The sequence below is a fragment of the Anopheles merus genome, chromosome 2L (genome assembly GCF_017562075.2).
Source record: "Anopheles merus strain MAF chromosome 2L, AmerM5.1, whole genome shotgun sequence".
In the NCBI taxonomy this organism is placed as follows: Eukaryota; Metazoa; Arthropoda; class Insecta; order Diptera; family Culicidae; genus Anopheles; species Anopheles merus.
The window spans coordinates 42150166-42172987 of NC_054083.1; the positions used below are offsets into that span (position 1 = coordinate 42150166).

The 22822-nt window shown below is 51.4% G+C and overlaps 1 protein-coding gene across 13 annotated transcripts in view; it reads left to right on the forward strand.

Annotated features, from left to right (window-relative positions):
- LOC121591329 (transcriptional coactivator YAP1) overlaps window positions 1-22822 on the forward strand; it is a 40298-nt gene that overhangs the window by 1647 nt on the left and 15829 nt on the right. For 5 of the 13 annotated variants that reach the window (XM_041911694.1, XM_041911698.1, XM_041911701.1 and 2 more), the window contains exon 2: window positions 2147-3681. In XM_041911694.1, the coding sequence (XP_041767628.1) occupies window positions 2858-3681 (824 nt within the window). In that variant the 5' untranslated portion in view covers window positions 2147-2857. Of the gene's footprint in view, window positions 1-1464; window positions 1813-2143; window positions 3682-22822 lie in introns of those variants that run through there. The other 8 variants (XR_006004528.1, XM_041911693.1, XM_041911695.1 and 5 more) reach the window with 6 other exon arrangements.

The window sequence follows — 22822 nt, forward strand, 5'->3', positions numbered from 1 at the left end:
AAGATATCGTCAGAAAATCTTATGCTCCGTTCATGTTGCGCTGTTTTGCGTGGCCCCGCTAAGAACAAGTGTGTGTGTGTGTGTTGGAATGGGCGTACGTTTGAGCGTGTGTGTGTGCTTGATCACAGTTTGATTTGAGAGTGATTAAATCAGAAAAGCCCAAAAGAGCACGATCAAAGCGCACGATCGGGTGTGTCGAAAAAGAAAAACAACGCAATGTCGCAAGAGTGTGTGTGTGTGTGTCAGAGAGAGAGAGAGAGAGAGAGAGAGAGAGAGAGAGAGAGAGAGAGAAGGCATTGCAGCATAGAATGATCCGGTGCGACTCGAGTTGATTTGCCATTAATCATGCACCCTTACTCCCTCAACCCACCCCCCCCCCCACAACTGTTTGGGTGTGATCTTCCCGCTTTACATGGGCTGCCTCCCTGGTGATCAACGTCACAACGCCTGCGGATGACGTTTACACATTCAACTGCACCGTGCAGGCGATGGAAGAAGAAACAGAGAGAAGAGAGAAGGAAAGAGAGAGAGAGAGAGAGAGAGAGAGAGAGAGCGATCAAAAGAGCAGGAAAAAGTAAAAAAAGGTCCCCTCGAGCGCGCGCGCGTGTGTGTGTGTGTGCGTTAGGGGTTTGCTGAATTAGCAAATAAGCATTGGTGATGCGTGCAAACAACCCCCCCACCCGGGAGGGGGTAGTGAGTGGGCCACCCATACACTTTAGGACACTTTTTTTTTGTTAAATTACTTCTTTTGTTGTTGTTGTTGACGGAGACGCAATTCTATCACTCCCCCCCCCCCCCCCCTCCCACCTCCCAGTTGTTGTTGCCCATTAAAGTTGCGTTGCACAAAAAGGGGGTTGGTTGATCGATCGCGCATCGATGGCGACCACACAAACACACCCACCCAACAAGCACTATTGTGTGTGTGTGTGATGGTTAGTACAATCGTACTAAAAGCCACCCCCATCTCCCTCTCTCTCTCTCGTTTCACCCCTTTTCCAACCCCGTTTTAAACGGTAGTTCAATTCTTCCCAACCCAAACCCTTGCTCGTACTGCAAGTGCACGCATTTTCGCGAGCCAGCACACACACACATACACGCGCGGGATCGCACACACACACACTCCATGTTGGCGTCTTGTCTCTCACACACTCTGGTTTCAGCTTTTTTTTTCTTTTACGTGATCCAAAAGGGGCGCAAATGCGACTACGTAGACAGCAACAGACAGACAGCAGAAGTACGCACTGTGCTGGCCACTGTTGCTTGCTCTAAGCTGTACGTAGTAGTAGATTCCCACCCCTTCGATCGCTCTCTCTCTCTCTCTCTCTCTCTCTCTCTCTCTCTCTCTCTCTGCTATGCGCTTCGCTGTACTAGTGGTAGTAGTAGGCGCTGATTTCCCGTTTGCAAACAGCAGCAAAGACGCACTCCGCCGTCCAACCCCACGAGAGCGCGAGAGATCATGTATGTGTGCGTGAGAGAGAGAGAGAGAGAGAGAGAGAGAGAGCAAGCGAGTGAGAGCGTAATTCCAACACGCAGATTGAGCAGTTTTGTTGAGACGGGGGGAGGCGACACACAGCACCAACAGGCAGCTTTATTCGTTCGCGGGTACGCAGCCAGAGTAGAGCGTCGCCGTGTGTGTCGATCTCGAGATCCGCTCCGGCTCGCCTGTTTTTTTCTTTGCTTTGGACGGCGAAAGAAGGGATTTTTGTTTCGCTTCTTCAGCTTGGTGATCGAGTTTTCGGATTCAGGAACATATTACTTCAATCGAATCCGATCCAGTTTGCGTTGCGTTCAATGGAAAATTGTGTTTGAAAGGTGATTAGCTTTCGAGTGTGTTTGTTGAAAGTTGTGGTGTGCCATTCTGGGCTAATCGCAGTGCTGGTGGCTTGGACGATCAATATTACGTGATATTGTGTATTACACTCGTACGAACAGCTCCCGCGTGATTTTGAGCCGAAAAGTGAAACAATTTCGTTTGCTTGCGTTTGCGTTGCAAGCAAAACATTTTAACTAATCATAGCAAAAATTACAAAGCAAAAAAACACATATTTAAGCATAGTAGGAAGATCCAACGTGTCTTGCCAAGTGCTTCCATAATGAAGTAAATTATTCTCACTCTGTCTCTCTCTCCCCCCATTTGGAATAGCAGATCCCGACCAGCACGACGAGCCGTGTGTGCTGTGCAGTTGCTGGTGATTTAGTTGTGAATCTGTGTGTGTGCAAATGATGATTAAAGAAGAAGAAGAAAAAATAATGTTTTGCAGCCGAATGCGTCTGTGAATGTGTGCATCCAGTGTCTGTGAAGTCGGTGCAGAAATTGAAGTAAAAAAATAATTGAAAACAAGCGGTAACGAAAACAACAACAAAAAAACGGTGCAACAAAACATCAGCCGAAAGGGCGCTGCGAAAACTTGTTCCTGCTAAACCGTTGCGCTGCCAATCCAAGCAGCCACCGTCAACTCCAGCAGTAGCAGCCAAGGCAGCAGCATCCCAGAGCTCGCCAGAGTGCTCCCTCGTTCCCCAACGGGCATCCCGCTGAAAGGCGCGCCAGTGTGAAAGATTCTAACGAAGCAAGCCGTGCGCTCGCTCTCTCGCAGCCCGGCCTCGGTACGGAGCATCCCCCCACAACATACACATATACACACCCAAACACACCAAGGTCCACACACCGGGACCTCAAGTGAAAAACCTGAATTCCCGCACCAAACCAAACGTCTCGGCGCACTGTTGGGTCGGGACGCCTAAAAGAGTTCGGCTTGGTTTGTCTGTATTCTTTCCTCCTTCTTCGGCGTTAGCAAAGTGATCGTGTGAGTGCGTGCGTGCTTTTGTGCTGTGTTGATTTCGCGTGCGTGCGTACAAAATGGCATTCAACGGTGGTGCAGCGGGCAGCGGCAATGGCAGTGCAGCGGCAGCAGCAGCAGCCGCCGCCGTTGCAGCGGTGGCCGCCGACGAGAACGAGTCGACCGGCGCGAACAAGAAGAAGAACCTGATCATACTGGTCGACAAGGATTCGAACGATAAGCTGAACGAGCTGTTCGACAAGGCGCTCAGCAACAAGGTGCCGCTCCAGATACCGTACCGCATGCGCAAGCTGCCCGAATCCTTCTTCATGCCGCCGTCGTCCGGCTCCAAGTCGCCGTCCGTGTCGCACTCGCGGGAAAACTCGGCCGACTCGGCGTTCGGCTCCGGCACGACCATACTCGGCGGGGTGGCGGGCGTGGCGGCGACCGGCCCGAACGGGCTGCCGATCCATCACAGCCGCGCGCACAGCAGTCCCGCCTCGCTCGGCAAAATCCCGGGCGGGATGAGCGGGCTCGGCGGGGGTGCGGTGGCCGCGGCGGCCGCCGCCGCCGCTGCAGCCGCTGCCGCCGGCGGCAATGGTGCCGGTGGCGGTAGTGGCGGTGGTGGTGGAGGTGGTGGTGGTGGGACTGGTGGAACTGGGGCGGCCGGTGCCAGCAAATCGGCCGCCGCACAGGCGGCGGCGGCGGCCGTGGCCGCCCAGAACGATGCGACCAGCCTGGGGGCGGCCGTGCTGCAGCAGGCGGCCCTGTCCAAGGCGGCGATACAGCATCTGCACAGCCGGGGCCGCTCGTACGACGTGTCGAACCTGCACGCGAACTTTGGCGAGCTGCCGCCGGGCTGGGAGCAGGCGAAAACACAGGACGGGCGCATCTACTACATCAAGTAAGTACACGGGCAGTGGCAGGGTGTATGGCTTCCCGCGTGAGATTGTTCTCCAGGTGGGATGGGTGGGCAAACAACGGGGGAGGGGGGGGGGGGACCAGGGGCAGCTACCGACCCGAAGACAGTTGGGTGGCTTCGTTGAAGGTCGCACTCGGTGGTCTTCACTTTGGCAGCGTCAGCTGCAGCAAAACCCACCCTTTGTTCCCAAGGTCTCGCTCTCGTATGCTCTCTTTAATCATGGGATCAAGTTTAGTGGGATCAGTGACAGGAACAAACAGCTTGACACTTCGCCTACCTCAAGAAGTGCAACTAATCCCGCACCCTTCAGCACAAACCATCGATTTCTAACCGCCTTTTACTGCAATGAAAACAACTACCCCAATCGTGGTGTTGCCGTCTTGGAGCACTCAAAAAGCTATAAAAAGATGAGATAAACATCCATAAAGAACTCTGGCTCGACTTGCTGCTAGTTATTAATTTAATATACCTCCCCCTCCCTTGTTTAATGACACACCATAAACTGGTTCGATTCACGTGCAGCACCACCCAGTGTGGGTCCTCGAAACTACGACTCCTCTCTGCCACTCTCGCAAAACTGTCAAGTATCGCAGCTTTGCGCCATCTCCTCTCGCACCAAGTGCGCTGGCCGGGTACTTCGCTTCGAAGGGCGGCACAATTTGGCTCTTTGTTTACAACCCCCGTTCCGCTGTACCGTGTACGATTGCGTCAAGTCACGCCGTCACGCAAAACAGGGCGGCGCAAAAACAAAAGCAGAGGAAAAAGAGCAGACGCTAAAACCGAACGCGCAACCGCACCGGAAAACCCATAATTTGGCACGCTTGGACACATGCACCGATGGGCACATATGTGCACAAGTGTTTTCACACGTCTTGCGACGGGTGCCCTGTGCATCGAACGGAGCAAATCGAACGGAACCTACACACACACACACACACACACACACACACACACACACACACAGACAGCTCTCTGTTTGTTTGTTTGAATCATGTGAAGACTTCGTTTTGGTTGCTCCATTCCGGGCAACAAGCATAATTAAACCATTCACCAAGGCAGAACTAAGGCAGAACCGCCAACGAGCGCGACGACTTGTACCGAGTGGAGATGGGACCAGTTTGAAGGTCAAAAGGGGGTTCTTTTGCCGTGAAACAATAGTTTTTTTTTTTTGGCAAGACACTTTCCCACATTTGGGAAGTTGTCCAGGTTCGAATTCCAGAACACAATCGAGAAGAAGAATGAGTGCACTCACACCTGTGCAATCTTGCTGCTTTCCAAACGATCATTCACGTGTCTGATAGTGTGCGGGAGATTGTGTGGATGACGGCGTTGTTCAAGCCTCACGTGTTGGGCAACGTTGGGCACTCTGGGGGAGCGAACAGAGAGCACTCCACAGGATAGACGCGTCAAGAGCGTACCCGAGGGTTGTGCACGACGGATGCACGTGTCTCGGTATCCGATACTCTGCGTCGTCTGTGTGTGTGTGTGTGTGTGTGTGTGTGTGTGTGTGTGTGTGTGTGTGTGTGTGTGTGTGTGTGTGTGTGTGTGTGTGTGTGTTCAAGCAGATGATCAAGATGGGTTATTTCGAACCGCACACTCGGCTGGCCGTTGACCGTTTCTTATCGTTTTTTTTTTTTTTCAAGAGCCGCAGATCATCAAGAAGATTCGATCGTGCGCTCTCTTCAGATGGTCTATCGGATAAGCCGTCGCGTTGAATTGGATTGATAAAGGGTTTCACCTGGTCAAAGTTCGCGCTCCGGCGAGGGTTGGGCATGAGTTTGATTAACATTGAGATTGATAGTGCGAAGGGAGGTCCCACACTGTCTGCGGGCTAACCCTTCGTAACGAGCGTCTTTCGATGCGATGAAGAGTGCGCTGGAGGAAGCAAAAGGGTTCGCCCCAGTCGTACCACCTTCTCAATACAATCTCCCTTTTTTCCATTCTCTTCCTACGTACGCGTACGCTCTAATGAAGTTTAATTGGCCAAGGAACACCTCCGTATGCACGTATGCAAAACAGATTGTTGGTTATTACCAGCTCTCCCCGATCGACGTTCGGAGCACATAGGAAGTTCTACTTCTTACACAGCATGCAAATAAGTGTGTGTCTCCATCTCAATGTCTCTCGCTTCTATCTCCTGTTCACTCCGGTCGTGTTATCCGGTTTGTCCTCGCTGGAAGCGCCTTACGCTCCCTAACGGTACCCGTGGCCCCGGGTCTGCTGCTAATAATCATAATTGAAAAATATTAACTCGCCCGCTGCTGCTGCTGCTACCCCGTTAAGTGGTGGGGCTGGGTGGGATGGGCTATCGCGATCGTTTTGACATGGGCGCTATTTACAAGAGCACCAAAGCCTTCCTTCCACACTATCGGGTCCGCCGACATCAACCACCCGGTCCGTTTGATCGTGGCAGTGACCTCACGTTGACGGAAATAGAAGATGCTGTAACGCACCATGCCGCCCCATGCCTCTTTCTTCCAACCGATGGTCCAGTTCCCCCCCCCCCCCCACACCCCTTCCTTCTAATTTTGATCAGAAGAATTGTGTGTCTGTTTTTTGTTTTGATTGGAAGTGGAACCCGTGTCTTACACGGGGACTTCCGATAGAGGGTCTTTCCCCGTTGATTTGCTGATAGGGTCAGTGGGCTTGGAACTTCTAGGGTGTGTGTTACGGAGTAATATCTCACAGACACAAACGAATCGAAACAAACAAGAAACTACAACAACTTACTGTCATCATCACCGACCTGATAAGATAACATTTGCTTACTTTTCGGCGGTTTTCACTCAAGGTGACGCGACTTTTGATAATGGCTTGTGGGTTGTGGTGGTGTCGGCCAAGCAAGGAAAAACAATCAAACGAGACCACAACCTGGAACGAGAGTTTATTTTTTTGTTTCATCGAGAGGTCATCGAAATGGGATCATCACCTTGGAGTGTGTTTCGTTTGATGTTTGAGGGATTTTGCCGGGGAAGCCGAAAACCAGGCCAATTATTTTTAATTAAACGCTCCAAGCGCTCCTCGCGGTCATCACACTTCATTAGGCTGCTCCGGGGGCGCTCATTAACCTCTGCCTCTGCTGCTGGCCTTTCAGTGCCGCAATGGGGAAGCCCGCGCTTTCTGCGCTTCTGGACAGGGGTAAATATTTGTCTCCTTTTCTGCTTTCCACCGCTGCCACAGATGAGATGCAGAAAGTGTGCATTAGGTTGAGCCGTTTTATGTAAATATGTATCCTGCACTGGAGCACGGACCAGCATCTCGCAGCTCGGACACAGGAATTAATAATTAACACCAACCAAACACACACACACACTCACACACCGCAAGTACCGGTGCGTCAAGTGGCTTTGCCGCTTACTGCACACTAAGAACTATTTACCTTTCCGCAGCCGGGGATCTAACACGAGCTCGTCCTGAACAGTTCTCGGAAAGCGTTCTCGGGTCCGTCCGTCAGCTGGAATGTGAAGTTCGTCGGTTACCTGGCGTGGCGTTATTGGTGTGGTGTGGCCACCAGAGCAAGCAGGAGAGTCGTCCAGACAAGAGTCTTTCGTGCACTGGCAAGCCCTGCAGGTACACACAGCCACTGCCAGCCCGTTTCCCTTCCCCCAAAGCAGCCGCAGTTCTTAAGCGCAATGAATCAGCAAAACGATTATTACTGTGTCCCCCCCCCCTCACTGTTTGCGCCCTCTCCTTTTACGCTCCGTGATGTACAGCACAGCAGGCACATGTGAAATTCTGGCCCCGGGTTCGGTGCGCGTAACCGGATACGGCAGGAATGTACCGTGAAATGATGGACCCTATGGGAAACACAAAACCCATGCCTCCCCAACGCATGGAGCAGGCGGCAAAGAAGGAGCCTGCGAAGAAGCTTCCACAACTCTTCTGCTTCCACAAATCGCAATCGTTTCAGCCAGAGTACTTGCCAGTCCAAAGACCTTTTTTTTTGTGCCGCTCAAGACACCATTCAAGCCGATGGTTTGATGCTTCATTTTGAGTTCTTTGCTGTCTTAGACTCGGCTAGTGTACATGCGCGGTGTGTTAGCCTTATCTCATTGATCGATTGATCGTTTGTTAGGGTGGTGGAACACCACCTGACACACACACACACACACACACCCAAGTGCGTCATCCAGATTTGGAGGTGAATTATGTGAAGGTTTGGTTTTTTTTTTTTTAATTCAATTTCCCAAAACCTGAACCTTCCTCGGGATCTCAGGCTAATTGCGATCGAGCAAGATCGACAAATGCAACCATCTGTCTTAAACGCCTTTTGTAAGGTGTTTGCTTTTTGGTTTGTCTTTACGGGTTTTCGGGACCACTCTACCGTGAGTCATAACGATTGTTTACCGCGGGACGGGCGCGCGCGTTAATCACATTCGGCCTGCTTCAATTCCCACGGCACACAGCGTGCCGATCGTAAATTATTGTTTGCCTAGAACGGACCGCGCGTAAAGACGTCACTTCCGACAGCAAGACAACGAACCGACACCGGGTGGAAGCGTCTGAAGCATTTTTTTTTTTTTTCGGAGCAATTATTCCATAAATTCGTTCCGATTCAATCCATTTTACGGCTTGGTGCGCTTGGCTGTAGTGTGTTAGTGGGTTGTGGGGTAGTGTGACAGGTTGCTTCTTGGAAAACGGAAAGATCTCTGGGGATGCCAGAGAGAGAAGGGGGAGTGGGGGGGGGGGTTTATAAATCCATCATACGCAATAACAAGACTAGTGACGTGACGGATAGATCGTCATCCGAGTCAAAATAGCTGCTAACGAGTGGAGTTGGGGGAGGTGCCCAGTTCAGCCAAAAAGGATAATAAAGGAAACAAGCTTAAGCATGTTTTGCATTCCGCTCCATTCTCCCCAGGGTTCAAGTATGCCAGGAATTTGGACAATTTGGACACCACTTTGGGGCCGCTGTTGAGAGGAACCTACTTTCTGTGTTGGCGTTTTTTTATTATTATTATTCGCGAAAATATTATCTTGTCGGTCGGGTTTCCCCCACTTACACCGGAATTGGCATGCGGCGGGGGGAAAACTGAGCGACCATTTTATTGCCTGTTCACATGGGTGTGAGTAAGTGTTGTTTTCCACTGCTCACCCAGACCCAGTTTTGTTTTTTCCCCCGAAATTCGTCAACTGCGTTGTTTTCCGGCACGATGTTTATTAGCACTCGTTTGGCTACATTTAATTTTTTCACTTCTGAGAGTGAAAGCGACGTAGTACCAATCGGAGGACAAACAAGCTCCGGCAGGTAGGCGCCTTTGAAATATTTCCATCAGTCATTTGGATCCTTTTCGTAGAATTTTCGCTGCGCTGGGTCTATTTTCACGATAGGCAAGAAAAAAACAAAATCGTTCTCAGTTTTCCCCGTAGCCACGAGAGGAAAAAGGAGGTGAAAAACAGCAAACAAATTTTAATCGCCCTCTTACTGAGTATGCCAATTCGCCGTGACACAACCAAACGGACGATCGCTGTGCCGGTATATACACATTTTTTGAAACTCACACACACATACCTTAAGGTATGATTTGGAGCGTTGTTTTAAGAATTAATAAAATCACGATCAACGGCAACCACCACGCGTTACATGATACACCCGCTCGGTGCGTTTGTCGGTGCGCAATGGCCCCGGGCCCGCGGTGTAACCGCATCAGCATAAAGCTTTGCGCGGAAAATGTGTGCCGAAAAGGACAATGCCGCTGAGGGGGGTGGGGTGTTGTACAAAAAAAAATTGCAATAAATTTATGGCGGACCCTCCCCGCACACACACACACACACACACAGAGCGTGTAAACTGATAGTCGACACTGGGCACTGGGTAGTTAATCGGTGTTGATCGTTCTAGCGACACTAATTAAACCGCACCGAGGGCGATCGAGGGCGTCCGAAACGGCGAAAAATGCGCCCGAAATATGAACCGCTGTTGTTTGTGGCACCGGGTGGGGTTTTTATGATATCGGGATCGGTTAGGTAACGTTTTAGCAATAAACCGCACTTTCGTCCGCATTCAAAACAACCGAATCGAGTTTTACTGCTGCACATTTAGCGCGCGCGTTCGGGAGCGGACGTGAAATGTGTCTTTTTTCGCTCGGTGATGGTTGATGCGAGTTTTATGGCAAGCAAGTTCCATAATGCTGTAACGGGTTTTGATTAGTTGCCCCCCCTCCCTGTTTATCTTTGGCAAAGGGAAAACACCGTTCGAACGGTGATGTTTTCGGCCGGTGCTGTGTGCTTTCTCACTTCCGCCCACGAGACTTACACCGGCAGTGCGGTTTGTATTTCACGATCACCTGTCGCGGCCAAAGGCGGTGTTGACATGGGGCTAAAAATATACCTTCACCCCTCCACCACACCCTCGTTCCACCCCCTTGGGTGGGTGATCTACGCCGTCCAGCAACTATCTAAACGCTATTGCGACAGAAGCATCAGGCTTCTACGTCATGCGAGGTTGGATAGAACACGGAAATATGGTGACGATCATTTTATGCATGTCCCATCCGCCATCGCGCAAAACAAACTACTCTACACTTAGGGATGTGCATACAGAGTATTCAGTGAATCAGATGACTCTTTTGATAGCTTAAAATTCAAATAGTAAGAGATGATAAGTTAAGTTAGAGATGATGATTTGAGTCGTGATTTGAACAGATGTAACGAAAAGATGTAACATGCTTTTGGGTGGCTATTTCCATCACTGTTGTACACGCTTACCATATGTTTGTAAGCACACAAAAACAGCCTATTTATGCAGCAAAGACCGGTTTTGACTGCTTATATTACAAGTTTAAAATTATATGTCATTAATGGTCTTGACAGGAGATCACTTTTGCAGACTATGGAACACAAAGAATCGTCTCATCGTCACAGTTCCCGGTTGCTCTTCTAAACCAATATCTCTATGCGATCCTTATCCCTAGTGCCAACTAGCATTTTGTTTATTTCCCCCGTCTTCTTTACGGACAACTTTCCATTGCCCAAGACATCGGCCAAAAGTCCAAAAAGCGAGCCCAGACCTGTGGGCTAATGCGTATATAAATTAAAGAAGATCGCGGCGCGCACACACACAACCACACGCGAGTGACGGACGCGGATCGTCCCATCGTCGTCGGCGCATAACGGCTTGCAATTCATCACACACCCCGGCCCAAACCCTCGTTGCAATGGTGTGGTTGGAGTGTTTGGGGTGGAAAACGGCGGCTCCACCGGACGATTTTGTCGCAGCGAGAAAAAAAAATAAGGGAGAAGGGAGCGGAAAGTGAAAATAAAATTAAAAAAAAAACGCGTTTAAGAATCCCATGAGGCACAAAATAAAACCTTAAACCGAGTGCTATTTTCGGGCGTTTGTGTGCGTGTGTGTGTGTGTGTGTGCAAGAGATAGAGGAAAGACCGAGGTGACGGTAGATTTGTTGGCTTAAATATAAAATTAATTTAAAATTTAAGTCCCTGCAGTTCCGCTCATGCCTTCTCCTCCTTCTCTCACTCCCTCACACTCTCTCTGTATAGAGTTTATGCTGTTTTGCATTCTTTAGTTGGTAGAAAACTGCGAACGATGTGTTGTGAACGATGCGGCGAATTGAAATTCACCATACACTCTCCGTACACCGATATCCGTTAGATTCCTCTCCCGCCGGCAGCCGAAGACGCAGACACATCACGTTTTGTGGTGTTTCTCGTTATCTCGTCGCGTCGCGTCTGGCTGGTGACGACAATTAGCCGAAGCCGGTAAACGCCCGCCTCGATCGCCATTTGCATTCGATGGGCAATCAAACGAGCATCGAAATCACATCGCACGCCGCGTCTCGCAAGCATGGCGGCGCAACGCGGCTCCACCTCCAGGAAGGCGGGAAACAGGAAGAAGAACCCGAGTCGACGCGTTGAGGCCGCATTATAACCGATAAAATTCCTCACCATTCAAAAGCGCTTGACGGAAAAGGCGACCATAATTTCTCACCAACACACACACACAAATAGCAGATCGAGTAACCTTCGCTGAGGTATGGGTATTGTTTTTCTTCTGCTGTGTTGCTGCGTTTGCAGTGCATCGAAAGCCTACACCGGCCATCTCCAATTCTCCCCTCCTTCCCCTTCTCCATTCTTCTTGTGCATGGGTTGGGCTTTCCGCGCACTGATTGGCATTCTTTCATTGACGACACGATGAACCGCGGCCAACCGTCGGTGAAAACGATGTGCGAAAACGATGCAAACGATCAGGCAGCACATGATCATGATGACGATGATCGTACGCGCTCTGTCTGGATAACTTCAGCGCTGCAACGATGTTAACGTTTTTTTTGTGTGTGTGTGCAGATCGAACGGAGCCCTTCCGTCTCCCTCGCTACTACCCACTTGCCCGTCAGAAGGCGTCGGGGCGCGTTTGTTCTTCTAACGACTTTTTTTATGTTCACGCACACGGCTGCGCCAAAACGGAAAATGCTTTTAGTGCGTTTATCTATGCTGCTGCTGCTTTGCGGAAAGCGAGAGAACACAACACGATCAAAAACAAAGAAAAGAAACAAGTGAAAATATTTATATAAATATATTGACAGTGCAAATAGAAGTGTGCAGCTTCACAAAGCGTTTGTGCTGGGTAGCGAAAACTGGCGTTGCCTCGGCGGCTCACACGTGATCGCGTGAGGCGCGCGCGCACACACCCGCCTGGTGGCCAACGGGCAGGGCAGCGCAAACGGGGCGCCGCATGCCGCCAGCCCGAGTCGAGTGGTCTTTTTTTATTGTGGCTGTTGTTTTGTCGCGATCGATGTCGGTGTTGCAAGCTGAGTTTTCGGTTGCATTGTCGGTTTCGGTGCTTCGTGTGGTGTACCTTTCGGTGTGTGCATGTGTCCGCCACCTTCACCTTAATGGGTGTTTCTAGTGGCTGATTAAGTGGCTGAGCTGTTGGTTGGAAGATGTAGAGTAGCCAAAAAACGTTGCTCCAAGAAGTTAACCCTTTTTTCGATTCATATGCTCATGAATAGGTTCTAGAATAATCTTAAGAACGCGTTGCAGGGGAGGTTTTTTAGTATAACCTTTGAAAGCAGAAATGTTCAGCCTGAATCAGTGAAACGTTTTATCAACTGTGCTGTGGTCTCCATGCCAATTTGAAAACAAGCTTTGCCTGCAGCGCTAGAGAAATACCTAAAAGCAACGCTAACCCTGCTCACAATGGAACAACATCTCGCGCTTATCTCTCGCGCACCGAAAGCTGTCACGTCAAGATGAACACACATCTGGTTGTTATGGGCAGATGTACGCGGATGGATTAACTTCTCCAACTCCCAGTGACGTCAAAAGGCGGCCACCGGATGCTGCGGGTTGCTGATCACGCTCTTTGTAACCGTTTCGGCACCCGCCTCTACCCGCCATTCAAGATGAGTCAGCGACAACCCAACAACAACCGTATGTCCCAAAATTAAACGGAAACCTTTTGGCGAACTCGCACGAAGAATTGGCTAACTGTGGCTAGCAAAAAAAAAAAAAAAACAAGAAGAAAAAAAGGGCATCCAATACGTGACTAGCGCGCGAGCAGGCCGTGTGTCACGCTTGTTAGCGTCGGGTTCGCTTATCCTTTCACGTCCACCGTCCACTGTTCACCTTTCGTGGGAAGACTCTTCGCGCTGTTGGCGGCTCAAGTAAAACCTGAGTGCGGCACGGTTAGTGGGCCAAACTACACACATTTTAGGCAATTGCGCACTCGCGCACTGAGTGTGTCTATGTGTGTGTGTATGTGTGTGGAAAAATACACTCCCAGAGAGGGCAAAGGAAGGAGCTCAAGGCAAACGGGGTACGTCCGTTAGATACTGACCACGGTTAGTGAAACTGTTGGAGCGAGCGCAGACAACCTACGCAGTCCGTCTAACTGTAGCAAGCGGGAAGGGGGTTGGGGTTGAGGTTGGTGATCGTCAAAATTTGGCATCGATCGAACGCAACGGATAGAGCGGACCGGCCACACACTGACGCAAACAGTGCCACACCACTACCCCGTGCGCCCCGTGAATCGGTGAATCATCGGCATCGAGCGAAGAAGAGGCCGCGCCGGCTCGGCACCCATGGTGAAAATAAATCACAAACCACAGACCGCATGTGTCTGATCTGAGTCGTCCGGTAGCAATGCCGCACTAGTTCTTTATGCTAAGCACACACACACACACACGCACGCACACGCGCTCCATGGTGCGTGATTAACGTCTCTGTTCTCTGGCGACCGATGGTGTAGTCTCGGTTGCGTTTGGAGCGGGCGGCAAGAGCATTTAGACTCTCTAAATTTAAGGTCCACCCCTACGTCCAACTCCTACACACACACACACACACGCACACGCACATACACGAACAATTTTTAACCTAATTCTCCATTAGCTGGTTCAAATGTGTCCTCCAACATTCGGTGCGGTAGTCTGTTTTGGTCAGTCGCGCCTTCCGTTCCCATTCTGACCAATGTGGGAGTTGTTGGAGCTGTTGTATGATCTTCGCAACACCGCGTCCAGCAGATGTGTTCTGTGGGTCTCCTCCACTCCACTCTGCAAGCTAGACCGGAAATCAAAGACGGTCGGAAATGCTTTCGGTTCGGTTTTGTTCTATTTCAACCCCTGGATTAGGCAGCAAAACTTTGAGCGAGGGCAATGCTGGGTCCTACAAATTTCCTACACCAACTTTGCGCTGATACCACCTAGCCAACGCATTGATCCCCCTATTAACACATGTTCGGTGTAAATCTTGCATCTTTTCACTCCCCTTTTCCAAACTCGCGAGAGGGAGAGCAACACTCTAGAACGCAACGAACTAAACGCCCGCACCAACCAGGAAGAGACGGACCTGGCGCATGAAAATGGCTTTCCGGACCGGACGCGCACGGACTGGTGGGTGGGGCTGGGTGGAAAGGTACCACGGCCACGCTCGCAGCCCGCGTCCCCACATTCGCTGCGCGCGGTAGATGTTGTCAGATTTATGGTAGCTTTCACGGCGCGTTTCAACAGCAATTCCAATTAAATTTAACTTTCATCCGGTCAGTGCAGGAGTAGCCCGCGAACCACCACTGACAACCTCTTCCCCGCGTGCGCGTGTTTTATCGGCTGTTTTTTTTCTTCTCTTTTTTGCCCGGTCACAGCTTGTGTCGCAGGCATCACTTCCCCTCTCAAAAACCGCGCAAGGAAACGCGATGGTTCTTTTCTGAATTTTATTTGATTGGCGCTTCTGGTTCTTCCTCTTATTTTTTTTGCTCACTTTCTTTAACTTGCTTCTTACTCTGGCCTCTAAGCATGGGGGGAGGGGAGTTAGGAAAAGCGATCCTGAACGAGCAGTAGCGGCTCCGACCACCATCAGCAGTGTTGTTTAACGTTGTTTGGCAGCGGAATCCGGTGCCACTTGAAATATGATCGGCCATCTCAATCAAAGCCAACGGCCAACGCCGGCGTTCTGCAGGGACATATTGCCGACCGGTGGTAGGGGGGAGGAGGATGGGGGGGGGGGGGGTTTGAGAAATAAACTCTCGATCGGTCGTCGGTATATGGGACAGGGCGAGAGGCATTTCTCCTCCTTCGCACGCTCGCTCTTGATATTATGTCAAACGTTAGCGCTTCAGCGTGGCCCCCCGGAAGATTTATCGACAACCGTGCGGATAGAGACACCTCCGCATCACCTTCCCGCTCCGCTTATAATCTTCCCTTTCCTTGTGTACGTGTGTGTGTGTGTGTGTGTGTGCCCATAGACTGTGTCCGACAGTGTTCCGACAAGCTTGCGGTTGAAAAATGACCGCTATTTCAAGGATTGATAAGTGGTTCGGCAGACCGCGCCTTCCTCCCACCCGGAGCTCCGACCACAAGGGCCACAAGGGGATCGAGGGGGCGAGCATCCTGGTACGGGTACGGGAAAGGCATCAGGATGCTTCCTGATCACCAAACACCCCCGTCTTCCAAGTTTAATCAAACCAAACCTCTTCGAACGGAACAGTATTTCCGAGGAAGTCAACGACGACGACACAACGTTCTGAGTCTGAGTGTATGAGCGTGCGTGTGTAGTTGTGTTGTTTTTCTTTTTCGGAAAAAGTTAGAGATTTCTATTTCTGACACCGACCGACCGACCGACCGACCGACCAACATCTCCCGAAATCCGCCGTCCGACGCCCCTTATTACCTGCGAGTCTCGGGACCTCGGCAGGCGAGGAGGCGTTGCGCACACACACACACACACGCACACTTGTGCGACCGGTGCGCCACTTGCGGTTCTGGTTCTGGTAGGTCATTAGTCAACCCCGTCTACGTCCCGCGGGCGCACTGGCTGGTGCGCGCGTCTTGCGTGAACAACCGCGTGTGCGCGTCCCAGCTTAGCGCAACGCCGGGCAGCAACCGCAGTGGTTGCTGTGCGCGTCTGCTAAGTGCGGTAAAGTTGGCCCCCTCACACACACACACACACACACACACACACACACACACACACACACACACACACACACACACACACACACACACACAGTTTGCGCTTTGTTTTGCCCGACCGTCCCTTGCTGCCGCGGCCGGTTGGCGTCGGCGCGAAGGTGTGTCGACCGTTTTCGATCTGGCAAATGGCCCATCGTGTTCGGGCCGTCTCGCCGGCCCTCACTGGCAGACTGGCGTGTCGATTTTTCGGAACATTGGGGGTTTCCACGCGGCCGCGCGCGTGTGTGTGTGTGGGTTTCTTGTGGCGCGATATTGTTGTCACCTACGACGTTCGTGCGGCTTTGTTTTGCTCGGCGCAAGGGCGGCGGCCAGTACCCCCTGTGGGTTTCGTTTGTTTGTAATGGGTTTTTGTGGGGGAGATGAAAAAGGGGGTGAAGAGGAGAAGGGGAGGACGGTCAACGTGCGCGCGGCGCATGGCAAACGTCCAACAAACCAAAACGTCGCTTTTCGCTACCGGTTTGGGGCCGCCGCAGCCCGCTTTTATTTTTATTTACCATTTGTCACGCCGCTTGGCGCTGGCTGGCGCCTTCCAACTTTTCAAGCAGCAACATATAGGCGACATAAATGTGGGGTGGGGGGGGGGGGGCGGTGGACAGTTGAACAGTTCGAAGAAAAAGGCTCACACTTCGGTTCGGTGATCGCTTGGCCGGGCAGAAGTGTATTGTTTTTTTTTTACAGGACGATAGGATCTGGCCGGAATGTGGAGCGGCACTGCCCCAAACCCGATATTCAATTAATTCTCTCCATTCCTTTTTCCATAATTCAAATTGGATGGGGAGTTGCGTTGGGGGGGAGTGGATCGAGATTAAACATGATCATATGTTCCACACATCAACCCTCCTCACACCACCACCCTCCGTTGATTTATAAAAAAAACACAGTAAAGTAAAGAAAGAGCAAAAACAAAACGCGCGCCGTGGATGATCGCGTGCGCGCTCGATCGCGGGGTCAGCGACGATCGTCACTGATGACGTCCGGGCGCCCGTCATCCCGTCAGTTTTCCGCTCCATCCCGGCACCCACCGCGTACCCATCCCCCTCGATCCCCACTCAACATCTGGTAAGAAGTGGCCTTCGAAGTGGTCGAACTGGCGGCGGCGGCAAAGACGAGATCGGTCCCGCTCCCGATGATCACCGCGCGCGCACACACCAACACGACCAGCAAGTGCACAACATCCTCCCGCTTTTGGTCGCTATTTGGTCGTTCCATTTGCCGTTTTCCACGCACTCCGTTTCCACGGCCGTCGGGGGGAAGGAAGACGCGTCGTTTTATTTTTTTTTTTCTCGGTCGCCGTTAAGCAGGCGCGCGCGCTATTTGGGTGTTTGAATTATTTTTAACCATTCCCGCACGGGCGCACGGGCTTTCCTGCTCCGAAACGCCACAATCAAAAACCGAACGCCAACCAGGGGACAGTGCTGCGTGTATTTTGCGCTTCAAACGGCTTGCTTTTTGTGCTCGACTTTGACTACGCCAAGTACGCAGACGATCGCGTCTAATCGCAATCGCGCGCAGCCGGACGCCGGGTTTTTTTTTGCGGTGCACTTGCACCGATCCTTCGTCCTTTAGATTCCGCTGCCTCAAGTGGACATTGGAGAACTTCGTGGCGCAGTGGCGAAAGGGAGGAGGCACCGTGCTCTTTTTCGTACGAAAACAAACCACTTCAGGCGCCGCCCAAGCGCGCACGAGAACGCACCCCGAACGCGTGCGCATAAGTCATCCGCGCCCTGATTCACCCTGTGGAGGGACTTGTGAGCGTGTGTATGTGTGTGTGTGTGTGTGTGTGTGTGTGTGTGTGCTTTCTGTCGGGCCTTGTGTGCAGGGAGCCAGGGTGTAGAGATCATGGACATTCCAATTATAGACACAGAAGACTGCTTAATGATCCGAACAGCAACGTCTCCCGTCCCAGCGGGCACGCACGCACGCAGAAAGCCGCCAGACGCGTCAGGGCAGGTCTTGAGTGAGGAGTCCATGTCCGTACCGCCTGCTACCGTCACGGGCCCGCCTAATGAAGTTTATGATTTGCGCAAAACGATAGACCAGCCCAGACAGAACCGGAATCGCGCAATAAAGGCGTCCGTACGGCGTTTGGCGACACTCTTCTCGTTAAGTAAATCACACACAGCCTGGGTAATCCTTTACTCGAGACACTCTGTGCACTTGTGTTCCCGCTGGTGGCACTCTCCTACCTGTTCCATTTCCCCCTGTGCGATGGGAGCTAGTGCCGGGGAGTATTCCCACGACACGGCATCCCGAGCGTGGCGCTTCGAAGGACACGCACACAAAGGACCGACGAACTCCTCTAACTCCTTAAACGCTGTTTTTGTTTCGAAACCTATTTTCCCCCTGTTCTTGCCAAGGGCAAGAAGTGCCGACGATTTCACGCCGTGCGAACGAAACTGCAGACGAAACGAAGACGGGCAATAAAATCCCCAAAAACACGGAGCATGGGATTTTCGGGTTCGCTTTCTGCTTCTCAATCTTTTCCTGGAAACCTAATTGAAATCGAAATCGAAACAGAGACAACCGCCACACACACACACACAGACAGACACAGACGCAAGGGCATTTATCTTCCGACCGGGATCAATGGTCCCCGCAGGACGTCCTTTGTCCATCTCATTCGTTCTCTCTCTTCCTCTCGTTCTGGTGTTGGCGGTAAGAAGAATGATCCTTTCAAACGGATTACAGACGAGGCGCAATTCATTCCAGACGGGCTCTCCTCCTGGAAGGATCGCTTCTGTTCTCGGGTCCGTATTGCTTCTTCTACCGGGTTGTGTGAGACAACCATTTAAAGGGATGTCGGCAGTCGGCAGTCGACCACCAGGAGACATGGGTATGGGTGGAGAAGGGCCCACAAAGACACAGCCCCCCGTCAAGCCGCTCGAGCTCTTGACGAGTAAAACCGAGCTGTGAACGGTGACACCGCACATCAGGTGAACGAGAAGGTGCCTGCGGATGCGTGTAGCCTCATTGTTCTCGAGGACGGTTGCGCATGTCCTAACAGTGTGTGCTGTTTTATTCATTCATAAATGTTTGCTGCCCTCCACTGCCGTCGTCGTTGTTCTGTTGCTTGAAAGGACTCTCTCTCTCTCTCTCTCTCTCTCTCTCTCTCTCTCTCTCTCTCTCTCTCTCTCTCTCTCACTCACTCAAGCACCGCGCCTGCCTTTGTTTTATTAATCAATGAGATTCAATTGGGGAAGGGCTGCGGCCATAGTTATGATTCCATACCCGCCTACCCTTGCTGGTCAGGCATTAGATCACACGAGGCCCTCCCTGGCTTTACATTCCCTGCTCCCCCAGCAGAGAACAACACACACACACACACACGCAAAAAAACACACAGAAGAAACCTTCCACAATTAATACAGCCCTCGATGGAGGCCAGCGGATGGAGCAATAAAGAATGCCCTGCTGCATTGCTGCATAAGATTAGTGCAGTGGCAGACCAGTGATGCAGCCTGCAGTGTCACCAATGGTTACTGGTGCAGTTGTGTTTTGCAGTGCAGCAGCAGCAGCAGCAGCAGCAGCAGCCAGCGGCGAACGGTTTCGTAATAATTCCGTCCAGAGGTGTACTGCCGATCGAGAAGCAGATCGTGCGATAGCGATGGCATCCACTGCACAGCACACACCGTTCGAAACGTTCGCCTCTGTTCCTCTTAGACACTCTAAGGACACTCTCGTAGGGGTATGGTGGAATGGAAGGGGGTGCGAAGGCACTGTTGCGAGCTCGCTGGGAGAGCCGCTGCAGCTGTGCGGCTCCGATGTTGTTAGACCGATTCTGCCTGCCGCATCGCGTATGCTGTATGTTAGTGCCTCGCTTTTTCCCCCCACAAACACTACCACCCCACGCTGTGGGAGGGGATGCAATGGGGGTTGACGGAGTACGCGAGAGCAAGTCTCCCATTGCTGACGTTTTATTAGTTTTGCAACAATGATCATTGCGCCCGCGTGGCGCTGAGCGTGCGCAAACGTGCGGCAGGGCCCACGCATCTAGCGCGGTTTTTTGCTGCTTGTTTTTTGTTAAACCCTTCCCCCTCTTTCGCTTGTCCCTGCCAATAGTTGGCGTCCCATAATCCGCCAATGTGATATCCGTTTGGCTGCTGCAGTTTCCCTCCTGTTGCGCTGTAGCCGTTACGTTAGTCAAACATTTTGCGCAACAACCGAGGACTGCGACTGCTTCTCATTCGTTTTCTCTCTCTTTTTTTTGCCTCCTCCATCAAAGATACTGGGGAACAACACTTTGGTGCAGTGTGTAAGCGGGGGGTGAGGGGGGAGGGAGGGGTACGGAAAGGGCCGCTCTAACAAATCAGCCGGACAACGGACAGCAGACAAAACCGAGAACGCCGGGACGCACAGTGCACAGTGGGACCGGCTGCGTCCCGGGCAATGTCCTACCCAGTAATTCTGATTCATGTTCAGCGTCAGCGGCTGCCTGTGGCTGGCTGTGTGCCGTGTTTTGCAATAGCACACGGGGTGCGCACCTCCGCACATCACGCTGTGCGTGTGTGAGCTGGAAAACCACTTCTCGTTTATTAATAGGTAAATAATCATAAACGCGCCACGCTTGCCGCCGGCCTGACGCTGGCTTTACGTGTGCGGGGGATCGGTGTGCAGCCTCCACAAGTGAGTATGTGTGTATGCATGTTTGTGTGAAGACACACACACAAGCACAGAGTATAATCAGTGGGTTTTCACGCTGAAAAGGGTTATATTTTGTAGCTACCGCAGCTGTGTGTATATTCTACACGCGCAAGCTATGAGAACAGTCTCTTGGCACAACACCCACCACCACCATCTCCCCGGGTGTGGTGCACCCCGGGTGGGAGTGCGTGGCTGCTTTATGTGGGTCGCGTGACCCGCACTGGACTTAAGCACTACCTTCGCGTCCAGGTGGCTCGAGCGCGCCTAGCCGCCAGGAATGTGCGCTCTAGTGACAGTGAACCAAAAACTGCACCACAGCAACACAACACCAGCAGCCGGGAGTTGATGCTAAAAAGTTCCTCAATTTCTGCGTCGAGCGCGCACACACGCACACACAGACTTTGGGGTTCCAGAAAATGGTTTGGGGTTTCCATAGCATCCAGGCAGGCACGTTCGCATCCATGGCAGTACTCCCTTCCCAACAAAAAGCCGTCGTTATATCTTTGTGTTTTAGTACATACGTTTTTGCGGTCTGTTGCTGGCCTCCCTGCTTCTCCTCCGCCCCAACTCTGGTCTGGCCGTACAGCAGCACCTTTACCTTTTTTTTGTTTTTGTTGGTTGCCGCTTTCCCGCGCGTCTCTTGGCGGCCGCCGCCTGTGTGTGCCACGTTCGGGCGATTGGCGTGGTGCTATTTTTGGAGTTTCGTTGAGGAAAATCTAAAACTGAATCAAGGCACTAGAAAACAGCGGGCAGCGTGTGTGTGTGTGTGTGTGTGTGTGTGTGTGTGTGTGTGTGAGCACCGGTTTACGCGGTTTTGCTTGCGCCGCCGCCATGTTGTGCGACGGACGACGGTACACGTAAACAGCTTCGCTGCCCAAGTTTTTGGCCGCACGGGGCTAAAGATCCCGATCATCAGCATCATCTTTCTTTTTTTCTTTCGCTCGCAGGGGTTTTTGTGTAATTTGTTTTCGTTGCATTTCGTTTACAATTAATCTTACACGAAGCGTGAAAAAAATCAATTTCAAAAACAACTGCCAAACAGCAGCTGAGATGGAGAGCGAGAGCGAGAGCGAGAGAGAAGGAGGAATATTAAGAACAATTGCATCAACCGTATCAATATTCTTGTTCGCGACGATGTTTCGGTTACTTTTCGGGGCCCATCATCATCTCATCTTTTCGGTGTGTTGTAATTTAATTTTACCGCCCATCACAGGCAGGCAGGCTTTGGTGGCGCCTACGCCATTCTATTCTTGGTTGCCGTGACGTTTTCGTACACGCGATCGGTCGCAATTCGTGCAGCGAAGAGAAGGGGTTGAGTGTGTGGGGTGCTCTCAACTCAGGGTGGGTTTGTTTTTTTTTTAATTCAATTTTATTAATTGTGATGTACAAAATTCGTGCGCTTTTCGAACACAAGGAGTTCGCTCGTTAAAATTGATACCTACCGACACACGATCGTGAAACATGATACTCGATCGTACCCTTCTCCCGCGCCCCATTATTGATCATTATGACAAGTAGGCCTCGTTAAGCATCACTTCGAACTTTGAAGCATGGGAGGCACTGGAGAAGAAAATAACAGCCCCTGCTTATGCATATGTTGCCTAGCGAAAGCTACACGTTTTTTTTCTACTTCTTTCTCCCTCTCTCGCTTGGTTTGATACATTTTCGTCGATGCATTCACACCCACACAAATACACAACTTAAAAAAATGTTTGATTCCTTGGATGTTGGAAAAGTAGAAAATGCATCCATCATCGATGGCGTGAAGCGTCGGAAATGCGCGCGGTTGCCTTGTCTTGTGGGTGTCTACCATCCGCATCGAACACGACGAAGCGGAAAAAGGCAATCATAATCCAATTAAAAGCCAAACAAACATACGCACAGCATCGAAAAAAACACCAAACAAAGCAAACGATACACCTGATCGATCTGATAATTAATTGAAAGAGGCCGGGCGTGCATCATTAGGGCGCTGGATGTAATGATCATACGTAGTAACATTGCAAAAATTTCTCTTTTGCACAGTGTCAAACGGGATGCGTTAATCGCCAGTCAAATCT